Source organism: Pimephales promelas, chromosome 4 (genome assembly GCF_988280905.1).
Source record: "Pimephales promelas chromosome 4, fPimPro1.hap1.1, whole genome shotgun sequence".
In the NCBI taxonomy this organism is placed as follows: domain Eukaryota; kingdom Metazoa; phylum Chordata; class Actinopteri; order Cypriniformes; family Leuciscidae; genus Pimephales; species Pimephales promelas.
The window spans coordinates 37402646-37427650 of NC_142772.1; the positions used below are offsets into that span (position 1 = coordinate 37402646).

At 37.2% G+C, this 25005-nt stretch overlaps 1 protein-coding gene across 3 annotated transcripts in view; it reads left to right on the forward strand.

Annotated features, from left to right (window-relative positions):
* The first annotated feature begins 665 nt into the window (after positions 1-665).
* The window catches only part of LOC120469856 (globoside alpha-1,3-N-acetylgalactosaminyltransferase 1), a 39532-nt gene continuing 15192 nt past the window's right edge, over positions 666-25005 (forward strand). The window contains exons 1-5 of one of the 3 annotated variants that reach the window (XM_089130436.1): positions 666-873; positions 7322-7360; positions 8620-8649; positions 9188-9325; positions 13270-14590. In XM_089130436.1, the coding sequence (XP_088986562.1) occupies positions 812-873; positions 7322-7360; positions 8620-8649; positions 9188-9325; positions 13270-13960 (960 nt within the window). In that variant the 5' untranslated portion in view covers positions 666-811 and the 3' untranslated portion in view covers positions 13961-14590. Of the gene's footprint in view, positions 874-7321; positions 7361-8619; positions 8650-9187; positions 9326-13269; positions 14591-24869; positions 24999-25005 lie in introns of those variants that run through there. The other 2 variants (XM_089130435.1, XM_089130437.1) reach the window with 2 other exon arrangements.

Consider the following 25005-nt stretch of genomic DNA (forward strand, 5'->3'; position numbering starts at 1 on the left):
AAAACGCACATCAACCGATCACTTGTTTAGCGTTCACGTAAACACTACATTCAGATTCACCAATCAGAATAAATTCAGTTAGCCTAGATTAAAACAAAAGCTATGCATGTAAACAATGAATGTCGACTGCAGAAAGCAAAAGCTGAATCCCGGACATCGATGGCCGGACATGTCCGGAAAAAGGGGATGGTAACCCTTACTACTCAGCTTTCTCCACAGAACAAGAGCCTGCTATTACTGTCATCCTTATTTTCGAAATGTTTCTGCCGGTGAAATCAAACGCACTGGCATTGATCTGTGATAGGTCTGATAGCCCATTAGGTCCAACCCCCTATGGCTGGGTTTGATGGGGTCTAGTGCTTGTAGTTATCAGTTATCTTTTTTGAATTGACTCCTTTCACCTTAATTCAGTTCTACAACAAATATTTAATTTTCAAAAGAATTCACACATTTTTATTTTGTTTACAACATCCACACATTTTTATTTTGTTCACTACATCCAATGAGTTAAAAATCCACACTGAATATTTATTTCACAGAATATATATATATATATATATATATATATATATATGCTCAAATAGTAAAATAGAGTTTTAATAGTCCTGTCCCTGTAAAGACTTTGGGGATCATTATAATGTTATCATCGACTAATGGCTTTGAGAGTGTCAGAGATGTTTGCTATTTGTGCATTATTTACCTGTGCTCTTCTACACTCCTCCTTCCTTGTTCTAAATCTCTATTGGTTTATTCCTCTCGCTTACCCAGTCTACAACTTCATGTCATTGTGGACACAAGTAATCCAGGAACAATGCCACACTATCAGAATCTTGTTTCCATGACTCTTGTAGTCTTTGGGATGGCACTGATTGGGTATGTAATAACTCTTTATTACTTTTTACTGGTTTGGCTTTCTATTAGGTTTGTAAATTAATGTGATAATACCTCAGTATTAATGCAAACTCTTAATTAGGTGTCAAGAAGCACTCGAGTCAGTTTTCAGAAGTTGATGCATACTTTATGGACCAATATTAAATTGAATTTCTTTAAATCTGTACAGACTGAAATTTTCTAGTCTGATAATATCTTCCCAATTTTTTTTTGTCAGTGTCGCATTCAACGTTCTTACTCCATGCCTTAAGCAACAAAATCCAATTGTCTTCTTTATGATGGCTTATCATTGAGTAAAATTGGGATATGGCGGTTTTAACTTCAGTATCCTTAAAAAATCTATCCAAAAAGAAATCCGAGCTATTAAGGGTAAGGCTAGCATGTCTAATCTGAACGAAATGTCTTATCTGCAAGTATTTAAGAAATCCTTTTTGGGGCTATTATGCTTTACATGTAACTAATCAAATGACATGAAAACACTCTTATGGAATAAGTCAAATATTTCCACATCAGTCTAGCTAACAAACTGAAAGAGCCCATACTGGTGAAAATGTAGGCTATGTTCCATATTGTTTTGTTTGATCCTCGCTGTGCTGCTATGTTTTGTTTAAACCAAATACCAAGTTGTTGTTGTGTGCTCTCAATTACATTAAGAAGTTTGTTAATCTGAATACCTTGTTGTTGTTGTGTGCTCTAAATTGCATTTAAGGCATTTAAGATGTTCCTCGAGGTTTTTCAATGCGGTCTTGACTGAGTCCTGTATTGCTCTGGTTATGTGTTGACTGTCTATATTGCGTTGTGATTCCCGTCTGAAAGCCTCCTGATTTGAAGGCAGCTCTTGAGGCTCGGATTCTGTCACAGCCGCCAGACCATTGGTGGATGGAACAGACTGGTGAGCTTCTTTAGGACATGTGTTAAATACAGTCATCCCATGAATGCATCAGATCATCACTCCACCTCTGGACATCTGTCTATATCGGGAACAGTGTTGTCAACAACATTCGTCTCTGTTAAGAAGAAAGGGTGTGAAAAAATAAATAAATAAATAAATAAATAACAAATTATTATTATTATATTATTCAAGTCTAAAAATAAAAATTCAGACTGGTACTACTAGTAATGATTTAATGTTAAAAGTGTCAAACTCTATATAACAACCTATTCTGTGCTTTTTCATAAACGGACTACAATAAAATAATAGAAAAAAAACTATGAAACGGGGCCCTGTAATTCTAGCGCACGCCTATAGAGGGTACAAACAGGCTGAGAAAATCTTCATGTCTGCTCATACACACACCGTTCTCCATTACAACCAGTAAAATGTTAAATAAATTCATCTACTCAACCTCTCACTATTACAGTCAAATAAAAACATTATCGTCCTCTGCTGCATTTATCTGTGTATAATTTTAGATTGAACAGGAATCAATCCAGCAGCAATAGACACTTTTGCTTTTCCACTCCGGTTTTCCACTTGAGTCGGTTTTTAGGCTTTGCCACTCCTGCTCCTCTCAATCCTGAGTTTTCCTCATCATTTATGTATCCAGACATACAAACTTTATTCACAAGGCTTGATAAGATGTCTGGAGATACACATATTAAAGTTAAGAGAATGCATTAAAGTTAAAGTTAGTAGCGACAGGCGCTGTCCTATGTCTGTGCATGCACTAATGCGGTCCCTGTGATAATGTTAGACTCACGATTCGGTGGAAATCAATTAGAGTGAACCGCATGTGTTCAGGCACAAGGACACACAAAATAGTGGAAATACTAATCATGAACAAGAACGTTCGCACTGTTGCATTAGGCCGCCAATTCAGATCTCCTGTTAATCATTTATATGTATATATATACGTTTATGCAACGCATCACACACACACACACACACACACACACAACGGTAGCATTTAAACAAAAACTTAATTATAGGATACATGCCGGATACCGCTGGCCTGATTCAGGAAATTAAGTTCCTCGTCTAACCAAAAAAGGCTGACTTCACCAGTTGCATCACCTGAAGCGTAGAGAACCTGAGCAATGCAATAGAACAGTGACTCTTGGCAAAACAGTGATTCTTGGCAAACACCCGGCAATGACCTCCGGCTAAACCACGTTTCTGTAACACCTGTGGACATCCACACAGCATGACGTCACAACGCTACAACATAACGTAAAACTTTCCAGACATACAGAACGCCTGTCGGCTAAAGACCGTAAATCAGAAACAGGAAATCAGTTTCCTTCAGAAATGACAAGCCAAGCCTTTAAATTACTTATGTGTAAAATGTAATTTAGAATAAAACATTTCATTGTATGGATGAAACTAGAAAGAAAAAAAAACTCAAGATACTGCAAACAATACATAAAAAAAAAATCGCCATCACTCTACCAAGAAACATGTCAACCTAAGGGAGCTATCCAAAAAGTAGGCATAGATCAATGCCTAACAGAATTGTTAAATCAGGTTGTGCATCCTAAAATGGTATTTTTGTACCTGCATGACAATCATTATTTTATAATTAATCCTCTGAGGGTTTAACATCTGTTTTTTTTTCACATAGCTGCAACATAGATTTTGAGTACTCCGTCATTAATGGTCATATAAGTAAAATCAATACATGATTAAAAACTATATAGGGTCTTCTTTTTTTGTACACTCTTATTAACATCAAAACCTTGTGTTTTTAGTGTAGTAATGGTAAATATTAGTACCATGGTACCATATTAGTAATGGTTGGTATCGAGCTAATAAAAGCTGTTGAGTAAGCTGTTAAAGGGCATATTGCAGGTTAGAGGACCCAACGAGTCAATGCATAGAAAAACAATGTAGGAACTAGATTTTCTTTAAAATATACGCATAAACACGCTACCGAAGCTTCTGCAGTCGTTTTTGTGAGAAAATTTTACTTCCGCGTCTGAAAATGGGCGTGGCGGGCGTGACGCAATGAGCGGGAGAGCCGTCGATTGATTCACACAACAGGAAAACAATGGATCGCATGACATTTCGGACGCTGAGGAAATACTCGTATGACGGATCAAGCCATAAAGTTATGAGTCTGCTATGCTAAAGAGATCAGGGACAGGCCATGATAATGTCAGACAGAATGGTCAGAGAAAAATTGAGCTGTGGTGTGAGGAGAAGCAGTGGAGAACAGGACAGGTGCCTTTTAGGTGAGAGACGTGCTTATAGTACACGTTCGCTAATGATATACACTGTGCTCACAATATTGTACAGATTATTATGATCCTATAACAGGCCAGCAGACATTAGTATGTTTAGGGTAGATTTATACTATTAAATGTATAAAAACTTTACTTGAGTAGCCTATATTTCTATACTAAAAGCAGGCTATACTCAGGTAAATTTTGAATACATATTTTTCACCTAGGTTATAACATAAACAGAACATTAAAGATTTGAGTATTTAAACAACCAATTTTGTTTTTCAATTACAAGTTCTATTTAGGGCATGACATGACTAAATTACCTATATAACACTATTTGATGCCATTGGTAGTATACGACGATCAATATTATTGCTTCGGCATACCATGTTGAACTCCATCATATCGCCGGGATGCTAATCATTTGATCTGAAGTGAACGCTACACACGACCGCGTTTTCCGAGCCGATGCAGAAGAGAAATCCCGTCTCTTCACCTGCTCAAACCGCACCAGGAACGAAAGATAGGCTATATAGCACCGTCACTTTTATTGTAATGGAAACTTGTGGACTCGATCTTGAAGTCCTGACAGGCTGGAGTTTTTGCAATCTCCACAAACACAATAATTTACCATGACGATGATAAATTAAAATGCAAAAACTAACGAAAGCACACTGACTGACGAGCGCTCTCACTGAACACCAGCCTACTCTGCACTGAGCCGAGGCTGCGGCTCCCTGATATGACGTCAAATGACGCGATGTTGAAAAAAAGCGGTTTTTACTAGCAGTCCAAGAAACGCTCACTTTATCTTCTAAATTAGTGCCCTTATGTTGTTTTAAAACATTTTAAATCCTGCATTAACTTTTCATATGGTATTTTCATACAAGGTTATCTATAAATTTCGATTTTTTTTTTAACCTGCAATATGCTCTTTAAGGGTTATGTGGTAACAAATTGATGAGGTCTGGCATTTCCCCCAACTATCTGAAACATTTTTTGATTATATTAAAAAAAAAATTACAGTTCAAACAGGAGAGTTCGGATTTTGCAAAAGATGTTGTGATCGATGCTGACAAAGGATCTTATGTAAAAGATTACTTTGAGAAAGAAGGGATTAAGCTTAATCTGGACAAGATTGAGTTTAATGCTGCACGCAGATCAATCATGAAGCTCCTGCTTAACTCTCTTTGGGGACGGTTCTCTATGAACGAACATATGCAGTGAACCGAAATACTCACAGACTCTGAACAGTTTGACCGACACATTTTTGGCACAGAGTATGACATCAAACATTTTTCATTTATGTCAGACACTGTTGCAATTGTTCAGCGGTCTTACACTGATGGGAAAGGGGTCCAGGCTCGTGACATTAACGTCTTTCTCGTGCTTTTACAACAGCCCATGCGTGGTTAGAGCTTTATGATCTAATGAACAGGTTGGGTGACTGCTTTATTGCGACACCAATTCTGTTATATTCAAATATAAAGATGGTGAATATGAACCACCGCTATAGGCCCATACCTTGGCGAGCTTACTGATGAAGTATGGGGCTGGAACTTTATTGTGGAATTTTCTTCGAGTGGACCGAAAAGCTATGGGTTTCATACTGCTAAGGGCGAGGTCTGTATGAAGGCCAAAGGTATACACACTGTATGCTGTGAAGCGTGAACTTTTTTTTTTTAAAACCTTTATTTAACTAGGAAAGTCACATTGAGGTTAACCTCTTTTACAAGTTAAACAAATTACAAGCAACAATAAGAAACCAATCACAACATCATCATTAGATACAACAAAACAAATCTCCATGACAACATGTTATACAACACTATGACACGGCACAAAAAATAAAAAGTTAAAGGGTTAGTTCACCCCTCATGTTGTTCCAACCCCGTAAGACCTTCGTTCATCTTTGGAACACAAATTAAGATATTTTTGATTTAATCTCAGAACTGGATCACTCCTGTATACTAGTCCATAGGCTTCTTGAAGATCTACGATTGCAGACAGCCTTTATACGAAGATTTGTTGAAACTGTATGATATTAGATTTATTGAAGGTATACCTCAGACCCTGAATGATGATCGTTTGTTCTACCAACAAGACAAATTTTGTGATATTGGATGATTTTATGAAAGATGCTAGTAGCAATTCTGAAGTTGAACAAATGTTTACCCAGTATGTACATCACAGAAGCTTGAGCGCCTTCTATATTGTACAAAACTTGTTTTTTCAAGGTAAATCCAGCAGGAACATCAGCTTGAACTCTAATTATTTGGTTTTGTTTAAAAACCCCAGAGACAATACCCAAATGAATATGTTAGTGCGTCAGATACCCCAGAAATACAAAATACTTTATGGAGTGTTATGGAAATGCGACCAGCATTGCTTTCGGTTACCTATTGATTGACTTTAAAGCGAAAACACCAGAACAGTACCGTCTCAGAACATATATATTGTCACAATATCCAGTTGTGTACATTCACAAAAGAAAACATTGACGTTGTTAGAGGGAGAGAGAATTGAAAATGTCTGCAAACTTTTAAGAAACCTATCTCTTTTAAAATTGTTATTAAAAAAGGTTATTAAAACAAAGACGTGTTATTTTAGAGGCAGCCACAGACAAGCTCATTGTGACGTTGTGTGAAGTAGTACTTAACGTAGTCCATGGTAATATTTCACTAACACCACAACAATATTAGAAACTGAACAGAAGAAGAAGCGAGATCAAAATTGTTGCAGATGAAAATATTGGAGTTCGACATAAAAGACTATATGTTGATCAACCAACAAGTTTTTATCTGTATCAATTCCTTGTATAACAAGTTTGATTACGTCTAAATAAGTTTAGTAATGATTTCCATTACTTGGGGGTAGATGTTAAACTTCATGCTGAATTGTACTCGTTCCACAGTACAACATCCCAGTTGTGCCACAGTTTCAGTGGCAACAGTTCCGTATGGCATACCACCTACTGCAAAACCCAATCTCTGCTCAAACACCACCCGTCATTCACGCAATATACACAGGGACATAAGTTTTTCAAGAATTCTACGAAACTGTAGTGTGCACACTAGTATTTCATATTAGTGTGCACCTGTATTTCATGTATGTATTTTTAACATCTAATAGTATACATGTATATGCAAGTAATTTATAGGTGTATTGTACATATGCATGTGTGTTATGTATGTATTGATGAGCGAAGTTTCATTTAAATCCTATCTGGCGCCTATTAATGATATGTTATTGTGTTTCCTCACAGACTTATTTATTTGGCCTATACCTCCACCTCACACCGGCGGTAAGTGTTTTTCAACTGTGTGCATCAAAACATTGTGAGCAAATATCTCTGATGGTGCGTTCACACCGGATGCGAATAGCGCGTCAGGCGCGACTGATTTCAATGTTAAGTCAATGCAAAGACGCGTTACACCCGTAAATATTCCTGCGGCGCGAATGATGCGCAGAGCGCGGTGTGGAAGATGCGAATGCGCCTCATTTGTGCGTCAAGTTTGCGTGAATGCCGTGAATTGAGTGTCTGGCGCGTTAAGCGCGAATGATTTAGTTAGTGCCATTTGTGCAATCACGCATTGGACGCGAATTCGTGTTTGCCGCCCGAGTTGAAAAATCTGAACTTTGGCGTCAACTCACACCGCGATAACCAATCAGGAGCCTAGCTGCTTGCTCACATGGTAAAGGATCTGGATGCTTCAATAAATTATTTTGTAATATGACTAAATGCATGGTGGGAAGCAAATTTTTGATCACTTAACTTTTTTCTATATACGAGACATTGTACTGAATTGTTATTCATTCCATATCTAGATTGCAGATTCCACACAACCTAAAAAGCCTCGATATCCATCTAAAAATCTCTATGAACGAGAACATATTAAAATCCGGATAAATCAACTTTCTTTGGCTTTCGTTGTCAATTTCGCACGTTGCTGCTGTGTGTCCTCAAACTGGTAACCTGCATGAGCGTTGAGGAAAAAACAATCTCTGATATTTTGAATTTAGACTGCAGTACCTATTTCCACCACAAGCTGTCATTCTTACAGACTGCACTTTTAACAATAATAAAGTCAATAGGCCTGTCAATCCTATCAGTAGTAGCAACGTCCGTTGATTGGTCCAACTCGCTGTTACCATAGAAATGTTTACCTTACTGGCGAACGGCTAGAGCTACCCGTGGCTGTTGTTGTGGTCTACCGGGTTGCTCTGCATCAGGACGTAGACAGCCATACCTCAGCTTTCACGCTTTCCCACTTGAGAGTTTTCATTTACCATCCGAACCACATCGTCATATGTGAGTTCAGGCAGGTTGCGGCGCTAACCGGAAGATCCGTATCCCTACTAAAAGACGTATTTTCGGTCTTAAATTTTTTCGTGGCCTATTCAGAGCTGTAGATCCATGTTTAGCCCACTGTATGACACATTATCTTCAACAGACATTTGAAAAGTCAAACAGTCTAAAATAATGAGGAATAACAAGCTTTGCATGTAAGAGATAATTATAAGACATCACGACTGTTCACAACTGATTTTGTTTTTGTGCAGGCTTTCATTCAATCAGCCCAGTGTAGTGAGGTAAGAACATAAACTGTTCTTTTTTTTTTATACCCTACATCAGGGATGGGCAACTTTGGTCCTGGAGAGCCACTATCCTACAGAGTTTAGCTCCAACCCTGAAAAAAAAATCACCTGCCTGTAACTTTCTAGTAATCCTGAAGACCTTGATTAGCTTGTGTTTGATTAAGGTTGAAGCTAAACTCTATAGACCATTTTGCTAGATGTAAACAACACTGGTCCAGAAACACTTCCTGTTTCAGTTTGTAACTGTTTTCTTTATTTCACATGTAAAAAAAACATCTTAAAGATGTTGTTCAACTTTTTGATTCAGTTTTACATGTTCAGTTGGTTGTATTTTATCCCAGCTTTTGTGTAGTGTTAAACTGAAACAGGAAGTGCTTCTGGACCAGTGTTGTTTACATCTTGCAAAATGGTCTATAGGACGGTGGCCCTCCAGAACGGAAGTTGTCCATTGCTGGCCTTCATATAATTTCTTTTATACTACTATGCATTTGTATTTCATACATATGTGTGTGAATTTCTTTGTTTAAAACAGCCCAGATGGCCAAGTTGTTCCCTTGACCCCATGGTTGGCCCCAGTTGTATGGGAAGGAACTTTTGATCCCACTTTGATTGATTCAATCTACAAACAACAAAACATCACCATAGCAACTACAGTCTTCGCTCTTGGAAAGTGAGTTCATATATCTCTCCTATCTCTGATCCTCATTGACTTTAAATGTAAACAATTCTAAACAAATAATAATGAATCAACTTTCAGCAATGCTATTAGGTAACCAGACATTTTTTCTGTAATACGGTCTTATGGCCTCAGGCACATTTATTTTATTTTATTCTGAGAATAAAATAAAATAAATGTGCCTGAGGCCATAAGACCGTATTACAGAAAAAATGTCTGGTTACCTAATAGCATTGCTAGGAAGAATGGGTTCAGGCACATTTTTTTTTATTTTTTTCACTGTTACGTCCCAGAGGAGTAAACAGTGAAAATAAAATAAAATAAATGTTCCTGAGCCCATTCCTAGCCCTGTACAACAGGCACATCAAATTAAAGCTCAAATTTATTAACAGAGTATGTACAATTGACAAAAAGAAACAAAAAGAAATGAACCAAGCAAACCTCAGGAGGGGGTAAAGCCAAAATAACGAACACAAATACCCTCTGACTAGTATTAATCTGTCAAAAGGAAACAAATAAACAACAGAAAGTTACACTAATCCCTAACTAGCCAAAAACAGGAGAAAAGGTATTACAAAAATTAAAATAGGCACCCACCTCCCTACAGCTTCCAGAACGTTTGGTATTCAAGAATAAAGTCACAACAATAAACACAAAAAGACGTGGTAGTAGGCTACAATAAGCTTTAGCTTGGAGAACAATAAGAACAGTCTTAATGTTGTACAACACAAGAGCAAGCAAGTAAACCAACAAATGAAGGACAGTTACAATACTTGAATCACAGAATTCTTCTTTTTCTTCTTTGGATTTTTATGGCAGCTGGCATCCATTGAGCTGCATTACTGCCATCTTCAGGCTTTATCTATCCTGTACACTTCCCCATCTGGTAGAGCTGCAGAGTTACAGAGAGAGAGAGAAAGAAAACAAACACAAAACCTCAGCACTGCCATAACACAACCACTGAATGCAACACTGGCCAATATCAAAACATTTTAAAGGCTAAGTGCTACACACGAGCTAATAATTGTCTTTTCATAAATGCATCTTTATTTGAAATCAAATAATTTGCATGGTCTCCCCTCTCTGTTGCATAAGCCTGCGCTGGCAATGTGTAACACTAATCAGCGGCCATTAGCAGAATTGCCCAGAATGGGCTACAACAACTCAACCTGTGAGAAATCGAAAGGACATAAGTACTCGTTCATTCAACTTTCGACCTATAACCCATGTTGAACTTACAAAACCTAGAATCAAATCTGAGCTTTCTCAAGGGCAATTGGGTAAAGGAGACAAATTTAGCCATCTAGCTCCAAAGACTCCCATTCATTTTGCACTTGGACGATCGCTCCCAGTGGAACTCTGTTGGAACTACAACCAAAATTCAGTACAATATGACTTTTTGTAAGGCCTACAATATCGATTCAAAGACGGCATTCGATTTGAGGCGAAGGTCTGATGCGTGTTCCGTCTTTCCCATGGCAAAGTGATTTTTAATTAAATGCAACACATTTAATCTTATGTATTAACTCGTTTCATCAGATTCCATAAAATGAAAAAGGTTTAACAATGATATCTGTGCATCATTAAATACATGTTAATATTTTACTTTTCCTTTTAACTTAAAGTCAAAGTCTGTTAGAATAATCAAATGTAACAATTTATTGTTTTAGATAAATGTATTATTACAATTCCATAATCAATTTAAAGATAATCAATGCAAACAAAGTTCTAGAAGAAAGAAGAACATATTTTAACTGACATGTGGCTACGTGAGGAGAGTCGTGATACTCTCCGTCATGGGCTATTCTGAATACAGACAACAGCCCTGAAATCTCCGATGCAGTTCCTTATATAGCCAGACCTTATTTGATATTTAAAGGGTAACTAAACCCCTGGTCAGAGCCTGACTCCACCCACTGGCAATATTTGAAAATGCTGAAAAAGTGGGCTGACCCCAGCGGAGATAGAGGGGACGAAATAGATGCTAAAACACTTTATCCTGATCTTTTTCAATACTCACAATTGCAATTCCTGACTCCCTACAGTGGTTTTGATGACACAAGATGGTTTTTATACTGCCAAGGGCGTAGCTCGCGTGGTGAGCTGAAACCTGCGTACCACGAAGTGCGGAACATCCAATAGGAAAATTCAACTGCAGTAGCCCACCGTTCAACCTGAAGAGGGCAGCACTAAGACGTTTTTACACCATGTATTGTAGAAATAGAGCACTTTATGAACAAATGTCAAAAAAGCTACTCGAATCAATGACTGGTATTAATAAAGATCCATTCTTACAGATCATTAACTAAAAAAAGTTGGTTATGTGTTTAGTTGCTCTTTAAATCATCAGGTTACAGTGAAAAATTACTGTATTCCCCCAACATACTTACTGGAGGAAGATGATGACCATCTGCTAAGAACAGTGGAAATGAGCATTTACACATTTGGAATACCTAGAGACCACATTGCTTTGTGTGCCAGTTATTCCCTTCTTAAAATTGAAATTCCCTTCTTATTGAACTTCTTAAAAACCTTATTACCTTTTCTTTTACTTCTTTGGAAATGAGACATTATTACCAGTCACACTGAGACCTTTAAAATGATACTAAACAATCCTTAAAGATGATCACATTCACATTAAAACCATATATATTCTTGTGTGAGTTTTCAGTGTTACTGACTGCGAGAGAAAATGTTGATAAGATGCTCAGAGGAAGGGGGTAGGGGGTCAAATGTTAATCTGCAAGCAATGCCATTGTCTTTAGAGGCCACTGGTCAGATATTTTCTCTTTAACCAGTTTTACAACTTAATAGGGAGTGGCCAGGCTTTCCATAGACATGATTTGACTGAGATAAGGTACATGCAAATGCAAGTCCTTAAATCTAAACCACTCCACCCAAAAATGGACACAAAGGAAGATATTTTGAAGAACAATTGGAACTTTGGCACCATTTAACTCCATATTTTTTTTTTCTACTATGGAAGTCATTGGTGCCAAACAACAGTTTGGTTCCAATCGTTCTTCAAAATATCTTCCTTTGTGTTCAGCAGAAGAAAGAAACTCATACAGGTTTGTAACAACTTGAGGGTGAGTAAATGAACAGAATTTTCTTTTTTGGGTGGAGTATCACTTTAACACTAACAAGCTAGCCGCTGGGCGTTTCTCAAAACCAAGAATGCAAAGAACGGACTTGTGTTCTTGGGAAGAATGCTCTTGCTAGTTGTTCTTGGAAGAACAAACTCACGAGGTGACGAGCACACTGAATGCTGCTGACAGTTTGAGACGATGTGTTCTTGCTGGTATTGCGCAATAGTACCCCCGCACAGACGCCGTCTGCAGTGCCCAAACATAACGAGAATTATTGACGATAACATCCAGGCTTTATCGACCAAGCCTACCCTCAGCCTAAGGGATTACTCTACATACACTACTATGTAATGTATATTCATAACAATAAAGCAACACCTGTCTCATTTTAATTCTGCTTCTGTTGTTTGTTTGTCTACATCACAAGCCAACGGTGGGAAAAAACGCTGGTAATATTCCGGTAACTTAAAATTGACCTGCCTCTCTCTGCTTCCCGCTCCTTCCTCGAATGCCGAATGAATGATGGGACGGTTACCAACCGATGCATCCTCGGTAAAATGGGAGTGTCAAGAACACATTCGGGATTTTTAACCGTTCTTGCCAAAATGCAAACTTGTGTATTGGGACAGTACTTGGGTGACTGATGACGTTTCACAAGTCCCCAAGAACACAAGTACAGACAAGAAGGCATATTGAGAAACGGCCACAGTTGATTTCATTGAACCAATAATGAGCAGTGAATTAGGAGGAAGATGTGGAAGGTCTTGTGCTCTTCCTCTGCTGGACACTCTGTGGTGTGACAGATTTATTACTTTACAATTTTTGTCACTCTCCCTCTCTGTTTTTCAGGTATACACAGTTTCTCAAAGATTTCCTTGAGTCTGCAGAGCAGAATTACTTTGTTGGACTTCGTGTGCATTATTATGTGTTCACTGATCAACCAGAACAGGTTCCTGCAGTGAAACTGAGTGAAGAACATCATCTGACGGTGTTGACTGTGCCTAGTTCTAACAGATGGCAGGAGATCACTTTGAGCAGGATGGCAAGACTAGAGGAACTGATTGAGAGTCGATTGGTCAATGAAGCCGACTATGTTTTTAGCCTTGATGTGGATGCAAAGTTCTATGGTCGCTGGGGGGTGGAGACTTTGGGTCGTCTGGTAGGTGTGATACATCCTGGTTATTATCAAACACCCCGTGAACAATACCCATATGAGCGCAGACCAGAGTCTCAAGCTTTTATTCCTTCTTCCGAGGGTGATTATTATTATGGCGGGGCTGTGATCGGTGGCTTTGTGAAAGACGTACATGAGGTTGCTAAAACCTGCCGGGAGCAGCTAGACATTGACTCATCTAAATCCATCGAGGCAGCATGGCAGGAGGAGTCTCATTTGAACAAGTACTTCCTTTATAACAAACCCAGCAAGGTGCTCTCACCTGAATATCTGTGGCAGGACTTTAAACCTCACACAAAGGAGGTCAAAATCATTCGCTTTTCTCAAGTTCTTAAAAACTACGCTGCTGTTCGACCAAACCGATAGCAGCTGATAAATTAAACGTGCAAAAAAAAAAAAAAACCTGCCAAATATTTTTCCATCAGCTACACAGCATTTGGAATTGAAATAAATGTGATCAGACTTATTTTTTACTAATCTCAAATGCTGGTTATCAGCACTTGCATATAAGGGAGAGGCAAAGAAGTGCACTTTGCATCTATCAAAACTGGTGAAAGATTATATAAATTTGATTATTTATATATAAAAAAGCTAAAACCTTATCTAACATTGGGGGTGACGTAATTCTTATTGTGAATAACAAATAACTAGTATTTGTAGATTGTTTCATATTTATTTTTATTTGTATCACTTATATTTTATTTGAGGGTTGGGTTTCGTCATAGACTGTCACTATGGTCATGTGTTCTGTCTCTTATGTATGTGGAAGGAATGTCACTGATCCTTAACAGATCAAAGGTTACATAAAAAAAAAATGTAATTATTTTTTTCACTTTTGCGCATAGAAAATGGGAATAGGAAGTGGGAATTGTGCATAGGAAAGGTCTTCCCCATGTTTTTTTTATTTACAACGAGGCTGAGAGAGCGAGAGCGGGTATGGATGGAATAACCAAATCACAGATGTAATCTGGAGCCAACCCATGTAGCCCACAGCTATAATAAAATCAATATGTGACTGAACTGGAAGCCAGTGCAGTTGCTGGAGGAGTATAAGTCAAGTATAGCATTCCGATCGGATCTTTAAAATGGCACGTACTCCGTACCAAACATCCATATCCATATAGTAAACGTGCGTCTGCCATACTCTGGAGCTATGAAATATATTTTTCCTTATTTTCTCATTCATTTATTGTTATAGACACTATCATAAATAATCTTATTTTAGCCCAGTTTAAATGTCGGACTACATTTGATATACTTATTTCTATAATGCTGAATTTCTGTTAATGTACAACACATTTGGTATCTCAATCCCAATGATAAATGTAACTTTGTTAATAAAAGTCTATTGTCATGTATTTTGATCAAACAATCTTCCGAGAGACAAATAAAATGGGCTAATAAAATTCAGAGAAAGTGGGTCTTAATATTATTTATTTGTTTGTTCAAGATTTGCTATGCTCTGCAGCATGCGGTCTACATGTCTCAAGTTCACTCATTGATGCTGTATTTCGCATGAATTTTAAACTAAAATTAGTTAGGCTACTTCTGGACTAGGCTACTGCTATACTTGTTCTGAACAAATAATTAATCCATTTAAAATTGTTTAACATAAATGTACTATTTAAAGAGCCTCTATCATAGCATTTGAAATGTGCCTATTTTTGTGTTGGGAGTTCCCAAAAACAGTTTAACGTTCATGCAAAGATAATAAACACTTTATTTGTCTTATAATATGCATTTATTTTTACCCAATTTGCTCAACGACTCCCAAATGATTCGTTCGAAGATTCATTTTCCAAAACACCTCCTTTGAGTGAAGCGAATCTGCGGCGATTGGTCAAATGACCCAGTCAGTTGTTATTGGTAAACCCTAGAGATTTTCGGCAACGAAACGCCCATAACCAGGATTATAGCTTGTCAAGTGTTGAAAATTGTATATAGTGTTTGAACAAATGTGTCACAAAAAGTGCCTTTTCCACACAGCCCCTTACTCGCGTTTCCGTCAAGAGCAAGCTTTCCCGGCGAAACTCATATTGTTGCGGCTTTTGAGGGGCAGTGCTTATTATATAGAGCGAAGTCATATTTGGCTAAGTCGTTTAGGAGGTAATTGCTATTTTTCAATGAATGTCTGGTGAATATCAAAAACAAAACTAACTTTACCCCACTTAGAACCTGCACGGAGTACACAACACAATATAACTATATTGTGCATGCTACATACATAACAGCAAACATTAATAGTACTTACAGATTGTGATTCGGAGGAGGACGAACCTGATCCATATACACTGGATACTGAGCCCTCCTTCGGGAACAACCGGCTTGCGAATCCACATTTGAATTCATTTACATTTTTGAATGATTCGTCATTAAAATGATGAGAACACAAGGTTCGGGCTATACTGTTGTGGTATCGTTGCAAATATGAACTCTAACCACCGATTCTTCACATGCTCGTCCCTGGGCAATGAAAACAAGTGGCTGAACTGTCTTTGCATTGTAGAACACAATGTCTTCTCGACATGACGCTATTCAGCTGAAGTTTTTGAATGTGTTCTAGACTAGACTTCAAGTTTACACTCCGGTCTGCGCGCGCAGTTGTTGGGAGCGGCCAATGAGCTAATGTTTTGTATCTACGTCACGATGTAACAGCTAATGACTCGTTTCAAAAACAATTCATTTCATAGACTCAGAGTCGACTCTCACTTTTGAAAGACAATAACTTTATATATGATGCACTTTCAGATATAAATCTTTGCAGAATGTTTTTATTCCCTTAGAGCTATATTCCACATATGAACAGTCATTTTCAAAAATCCATGATAGGTGCTCTTTAATAGAGCTATACTAAAGTTTTTATAAAGCCTATTTTTTTTATTATGTTGAGAGCATTCAAAAATCTCATCAAAATCAAATCTCTAAATGCAAAGAGAAAACTTAAGATTTGGATTATCACAGTCTTGAATATGTCAAAGATTAGCACAAACATTTTTTCTGGTGCATTTAAATATTTTGTATTATGTCAGATTTAAAAAAAAATCCCACTTACTTAGCGCGTTAATGACCAAAAATGGTCACATTTTAAACACTGCCTAAATTATTATATATTATTATTATTTTCCACTTTTACTGAGTTAGTTCTTTTAACCAGCATCAGTCCTCATAATAACTACCAAATATTGAATTAATTTCAGGATTTCAACCCTTTAAATACCAATTTTGGTGGCGATACCATCAATTTGTATAAGAGGAAAAAACACAAAAATGTCATTATTTTCCATACACTAAATGCAAAGTGAAACCTTGGCTTTGGATTATCACAGTCTTGAATATGCCAAAGATTAGCAGCAACATTATTTTTGGTGCATTTTTATTTTTTGTGCTATGTCAGATTTTTTTTTTTTAAATCACACATAGCGCAAGGACAAATTTGGTCCTATTTGAACCCATTAAAATATCCATTTTTGAAACCACCGTCATATCATAAAATCATCATTTATATTCAAATATCCTGTCATTACCAAGCCTTGGAGTAAAATACTGCATTGACTGCAAACATCTGTAGTGCTGCAAACATTTTCCTGATTTCTACTAGGTGATTATAACCTGTGCCTGTCTCACAAATTTGCTAAAGCAAAACTACAAGATTGCCACGAATTGTTACTTTTTCTATAAAAAATGTGTTTATAAACATAAAACATGTCAAAACTTCAAAACAAAATAGGTTCATTCTTCAGCTCATTTAAGGGAGCTGCAGAATTGCAATGCATGCTTCATGGATATGACCTAAAATATGACCTAGGATATTGTGATTCGTCACTCGCCTAAACACCATATAGTGTATTTAGGCCCTACACACCCTTTTGTCAACACAGACACACATACTCAGAAACATAATTTTAGATCAGTGAGCCATTAAAATGCTTCATAGCACACTCCATACTGCCCCTAGTAGAAACCAGGAAAATAACGTGCATTTCCACCCATGTAGTATCCATTAAAAACATATGCCAACATGTTTCGGCCTTTTTGGCCTTCCTCAGGACAGATGAAAAGAGAAAAATCCATGTAGCATACTTTAAAAAATCTTTGGGATAGAACATGTTAAAATATCACCAAGAGGGGGAGATGGACTCAAAACATTTTATAAAGAGAATATTTTATGATTTATACTTTAAAAGCTAATCAATACCCTGGTCTAAATTTGGAATTGGATTTTTCTCCTTTCTTGTAACTGACTACATGTACATGTCAATGTTTTATTAGATATACTGATATTTCAAATTGTATCTTGAAATGGAAAGTGGTAAAATATAGAGAGCGTAAAATTATTTAACATCTGAGTTGCACATATTTATTAGAGCACGAAATGAAATTTAATGTTTTACAATGTAATCTTTTTTGTAACTTGTCTTATATAAAGTAACCTCTTTCTATATGTATTTATTTATATTGATATTTATCTTGATGTGAAAATGTGACTTGTATTATCTAAAGTAAGTTCTTGTAATTGCTCTCTGACTCAGATATATTGTAACACAGTGTTGCAACATGCCCCAACAGCACAACTGGGGTTTAAACCCTGTTTAAGGTTTAAATCTACTGTTAAACAACAGGAGATTAAAATAATATCAGATTTGTCTAATTTTAAATAAACACAAAAAATTGAGATGAAAAATTAACTTTGTAAAAAATGTAGGCCTACTTACGTCTTACAAATATTTCTGAATTTTGGCGCAATGTTTTCTAGACCTAGTGTTGAAATGGCAACTAAATACACTAAGTTTCGTCATGCTGGCATGTGTGGAAGTATTTAAAAACAAGTTACAACTAGCCCCACGCTCCCCTAATTAGTTTCGTTTGATAGGTGGTGAAGGAATAAGACGTGGTCGGCTTGTTTGAGACTCGTGATTTTATTTTAATAGGAGATTGCAAAACAACATAAATAGGCTACCCGCTGTGAGCTTCTCAAAACAACTCTTTCCACCAGCACTCTTCGGCGCTTTTCCACTGGCTTTCGCTCACGATCTCAGGCAGTCCCTCTCTACCATTTCGTTTCCCAGGTGGCTTTTATTCGGTCTCTTCATACCAATTACTGAAACGAGACACAGCACAGGTGTTTTTCATTTGCACTTGAGGCACTAACTCGTCTCCTTTCTCTCTCTCCCCTTCACAGACCTTACTGAACCACACCCCATTGCCACAAATAACGTTAAGTAATGAATCTAATTACAGTCAGTAACAATACAAATCAAGCACACAAAAAAACATACAAAACAAAGGAATAGAAAAATAAATGCACATGAGAGACGACTTAACCAGAGAGAAAGGTTCTGGATTGACAAACTGTCTGGGGTTGAGGTGGACAACGAAATGGGCTTTATGCACGGCGGTATTTCCGTTGAAGGATTAGGGATGCTCGATTACTTCCGGCGATCGTAGAGTCCAATACAATACCGAGAATTTATATTGAATTTTATACTCTATGGCTATAATAAAGAAACGTTAGTCACAAAAACAGACTTAACAGACACCCCTCGCTGTGTTTATGCTTCTTTTAAAAATTATATGAAATAAACATAACTATATATAAAATTACATCTAAAAGTATGAAAGTTTCATATCAAAGACGGGAGGACAGTAAATTTTGAAGACTCTGCCATAATACGGTTTTCCCCGGTTTTCATCTGCTTTAATCTCCACAACCGGAAACAGACGAGCATCCTTGTGTCAAATGCGGAACTTATGCGTGCATGGGCGCCCATTCTGTTGGAGCTCTCCAGATAGCAGCACACACACACACACACACACATATAAGCTACACATACACTAACACACAATTTAAATAAAATTTAAAACAAAATTTAACACACAATTTAAATTTAAATAAGTACAATTTAAATAAATAAAATGTATTTGTATGCGTGGGAGAGACTGGTGTGTGTGTTTATTTTATTTTATTTATTTAACCTTTATTTATCCAGGTAAACTGTTGGAGAACCACTTCTCATTTACAAACGTGACCTGGGTGTTTGTGTGTCCGAGCATTGTAATCGGTACACATAGTAATATATCATTTACTAGACACATTCATCTCTCTCTTCATAGATACTCGTCAGTCAGAGACCGAATGTGTCTAAGTAAGTATAAGTAGTATAAGTAATCGAATTGGGACGCAGCAAAAGAATACGTGCAGTGTTGGTGTGCCGCCAGGAACAGGGTTGGGAAACACTGGTATACATAGTTCCCACAGGCGAATTAATGTCACGTGACCTCCCCGGAGACGCCATCTTTGAGGGCAAAACCACTGTGTTTACCATAGGCGTTTACAAAGTTTTATCAGAGAATTTCGTTTTACAAACAAATATTTATTTCTGTTTATATTGTTATGCAAATCATGAAAAGACAAAGTGAAATAGATTATAAAGAGACTATTAAAACAAGACAGAGAGAGGTATAATGCGAAATTTTCATTCATAAATGGTGTGGATCCGTATGCAGTAACGAAGGAAGCACTGAGCACTGATTATGCAGCTTTGCCCCAGATACAGTATTTTCATGTGTACCATTATCTGGTATTGGTGAGGAGTTTTTACACATGTGAGCAATTCCGAGTCTGGAAATCACTGGAGGCGTACGATCGACGTGGGGTTGGTTTGGTGACGTTTGCTCAAGTGCAATCAATGGAAAAGTAACTTAGTCATAATAGCGAAGTAGCATGATGCTAATCTGTCTATTAAAAAGCCATAGCCTGCACAACTTAATTCCTATGTTCCCCTTAAAACAGTCACCGGTGCTTTCTTTAATATGCATGTACTTGCGGGTGTCATGGTTCGGTGCATGAATATAAAAATAAATTACTCGCGTGCAATTTAATTAATGTAATGCGGAACTACATTATACGCGGGTTCTTTAGGGACATAATCTGAGATTGCAATGCTGCAATGTGAGATCAAACAGTGGAAACAATGTTGTTTTGAATGTTTTTAATACCTCGTCATTTTGTTCATACAGGACATTATTCAAACTGCAATGTGTCAACTTATTTGTTTACACTCGCAATAAAACACAACATTGTGCTTTTGTCAAACCAATTCTTGCGTGTTTTGAGCGAGTTTCTTTCACTTCCAATGCAGTTCAACAATGCCTGAGACGAATGCTATTTATGTCACTGCTCTGTTCCACTTTGTAAATCTAACCAACAATGCCAACCCTACTTAAGTTTTCATGGATTTCCGACTGAATTGAGTATTAAGGAAGAAGTGGATTAAAACTTTAAAGAGCCCCTATTAAATATCCCCCTATAAAATGAGAGTCGACTCTGAGTCTATGAAATGAATTGTTTTTGAAACGAGTCATTAGCTGGTTCGTAGTGACGTAGATACATACTGGCCGCGCCCAGTTACTGCGCGCGCAGATGGAAGTGTAAATTTGAAGTCTACACATTCAAATACTTCATCATAGCATCATGTCGAGAAGACGCTGTGTTCTACAATGCAAAGATAGTTCAGCCACTTTATTTTCATTTACCAGGGACGAGCATGTGAAGAATCGGTGGTTAGAGTTCGTATTTGCAACAGTATAGCCCGATTGTGTTCTCATCATTTTATTGACGAATAACGTTAGTTCAAAAACATAAATGAATTAAAATGTGGATTCGCAAGCTGTTGTTCCTGAAGGAGGGCTTAGTAACTTACTTACCCAGTTGTGGGTATGTGGATCAGCTGGATCCACAGTTCATTTATAATCAGTTATATGGATCAGCTTCCTCTTTCAAATCACAACCTGTAAGTATTATTAATAATTGTTGCTTTTATGGGTTTTGAATGGTTTTGTTGCGTCGGGGCGCGAGGCAGTATGTGTGTGCGCGTGTATATGTGTGTGTGTAAGTTACGCTCAGCGCAGCTTCTAGGTCCCCAATGTCAATTTTTTTTTTTTAAATATGTGAAATGTTTGTCGCTGTTATTGGAATTGTCATAAAGAATAAAGCGTCTTGTAATACTGCAGTGCTTTATCAATATGTTTATGCGTTATGCTAACAAACAACAATTGTTTAATAAAACAAATGTTTAAAACATGTTAACAAATCATGTTTTGGGGGATTTTTTTCACATCGGTCCAAGAAATGGCTACTTTCAAAACTAATGTTTACATAATGTTAATGTTAATAAAACAAATGTTTAAAACATGTTTACATAATGTATTGTAATTGATGTGTATGTGAGAGTCTATAATGTATTTTTTTTAAAGAGCCCCTATCATGGATTTTTGAAAATGACTGTTCATGTAGTGTGGAATATAGCTGTAAGAGAATGAAAACATCCTGCAAAGATTTATATCTGAAAGTGCACTGTATATAAAGTTGTCTTTCAAAAGTGAGAGTCGACACTGAGACTATGAAATGAATTGTTTTTGAAACGAGTCATTAGCTGTTTCGTAGTGACGTAGATACAAAACATAAGCATATTGGCCGCGCCCAGTTACTGTGCGCGGAGACGGAAGTGAACACATTCAAATCTATGATTCAAATCATAGATATCATATAGAGACTAGATACCCTATTGGCCGCTGGAAAACGAGAAATCCGGCCGCCATCTTGAACCGGTCGTTTTCCTAGTCTCATTTCGTGGCAGCAGATAAGATGCCAGAGCACTGTGGAGCACTTACCTGGTCTAATCGCCTTTCACAAGTAAGTCTTAACATTACCGTACTATTGGTATTTTGTGAATAGAATATTACCAGATAATCGAGAAGGAGCAAGGATATTTGCTACTCTACTGAAATCGTTGTGAAATGTTTACTGCATCAGCCGGTGTTCATCCGGCATGGAGAGGTGTTAAAGTAATAATTACAAGAGCTTCTAGGTTATCAGATAAGCATTCAACTGCCCTGTTGTATGGGTTGTTTGTGTTTGCGCACATCAGGAAGCAACGTAATATACACGCATGACAGCGATGCGCAAATTGAGTTACCCCTCCAACTTCTAGTTTTATTGATAACCAATATCTTATCACATGCGATTTGGCTATTGATATTACAGAAGTCCTGTGGTAAAATTACATTAACTTACTCCATCTACCCTTGTAAAGTTATCCCGAATAGGGCTTTAGTCTCGACATTTTACCCTCCCACATCCACATACAATAAAAAAGGTATAGGCTTAATGTTGTCCGAATTTAATTTTTAGAAATTACTGATGCAAACACGTTGAAAAGCTTCTTCTCAATTTTTATTACAGGTGGCTGCGTTCGGTGGATTCGGTCTGACAGCTCATTTCACCTGCCATTCAGATTACACTGAGCAGAGCGGATGACCGGTTAAGATGGCGGCTCCAATTCTTGTCCGTGCCAATAGGCGGCAGCGGTTGATAGGGCGTCTACCTATATGATGTCAATCATTCAAAGCAGTGTTTCCCAACCCTGTTCCTGGCGGCACACCAACACTGCACTGCTCTTTGTCTCCCTTATCAAACACACCTGATTTAACTCATCAGCTCATAATTATATGGGTTAATGAATTCAAATGTGGATTCGCAAGCCGGTTGTTCCCGAAGGAGGGCTCAGTATCCATGGTATATGGATCAGCTTCCTCCTCCGAATCACAACCTGCAAGTATTATTAATAATTGTTGCTTTTATGGGTTTTGTAGCGTCGGGGCGTGAGGAGGGAAGGTGCAATAAGTATATGTGTGCGTGTGTGTGTGTGTGTAAGTTACGGTCAGCGCAGCTTCTAGGTCTAGAAGGTTAATTTTTTTAAATATGTGAAATGTTTGGCGCTGTTATTGGAGTTGTCATAAAGAATAGAGCGTCTTGTAGTACTGCAGTGCTTGATCAATATGTTTATGTGTTGGGCTAACACACAATAACTGACTGGGTCATCTGACCAATCACTGGCGATTAGCACCACGCAAAGGAGTGGTTTGGAAACATGAGTCGTACAAATCATTTGGGAGTCGGTGAGCAAATCAGATAAAAATAAATGCATATTATAAGACAACAAAAGTGTTTTTTGTCATTGCATTCATGTAAAACTGTTGTTGGGGACTCCCAGAACAATATTAGGAACATTTTAAATGCCATGTTAGGTGCCCTTTAATGTATTTGTTTGACATCAGCCTGCTCAGGGACTACAGGTGGAAACAAGTGCTACAACCTGGTAAAATGCATCTCTCCTTTCTAAGGTTAATGTATATTTTGCATTGTCCCTGTCCAATGAATAAAACAAATATATATATATATATATATATATATATATATATAAATAAATGGCAGCTACATGAAATCAGCGTATTCGTTTGAATGTAAAGTACAATTTCACAGCTGGGAGAAATTCCTACACAGTGTACCTTTAAACCTTGAGAGGTCAATCTCAGCCAAAATTATGGTTTGGATACACCTTGCTATCTAGGCATTTAGTTTTGATCACAGTATTCAGATCACAATACAGTACTGATCTGTATTGCCTTAGAACTGTACATTTCTGACGTAAGAGTATTAATTTGAATGTCACCTCTGATAACATGCATTTTCTGTAAAGATGTTTTGAAATAATATGTACTTTGAAAAGCACATTATACAAAAAGAAAACACTTGAGCTGAATTGAGTCTCTGAATTGTACCAATCTTTTAAAAAAATATATTAGGCTATATATAAAGATATATATAAAGATATATATATATATAAGATATAACTTTTATATTTATTATACTTTTATGACTAAACCATCAAAGGACACTATCCTTCCGGTGTGGATTCATCAGTGTTGCCTCATATAATACCTGGTTTTAAATTTCACATGCAACTGGTTTGGTTCTTTGTTCTCTTTGTCCAGTCAAGCAGGGTTTTTTTTTTTTCTGTTGTCTATTTCTTGAATCTTTTGAGTTGACTCCTGAGGCCGGTTTCACTTTAACAAATATTTCATTTTCAAGAGAATTCACACATTTTTATTTTGTTTACTACAGCCACACATTTTTATTTTGTTTACTACATTCAATGAGTAAAAAATCCAATGAATTAAAATCCATACTGAATATTTATTTAACAGTATATGCTCAAATAACAAAATAGAGTTTTAATATTCCTGTCCCCATGAAGACTTTGGGGATCATTATAATGTTATCATCGACTAATGGCTTTGAGATTGTCAGAGAGTGTTTGCTATTTGAGCATTATTTACCTGTGCTCTTATCCAGGTCCCCATCTTGGTGTCTATTTGATTCTGAAATCACCTTGGCAACACACTCCTCCTTCCTTGTTCTAAATCTCTCTTGGTTTATTCCTCTCGCATATCCAGTTTAGTCTACAAGTTCATATCGTTGTGGACACAATAATCCGGGAACAATGCCACACCATCAGAATCTTGTTTTTGTGACTCTTGTAGTCTTTGGGATGGTACTGATTGGGTATGTA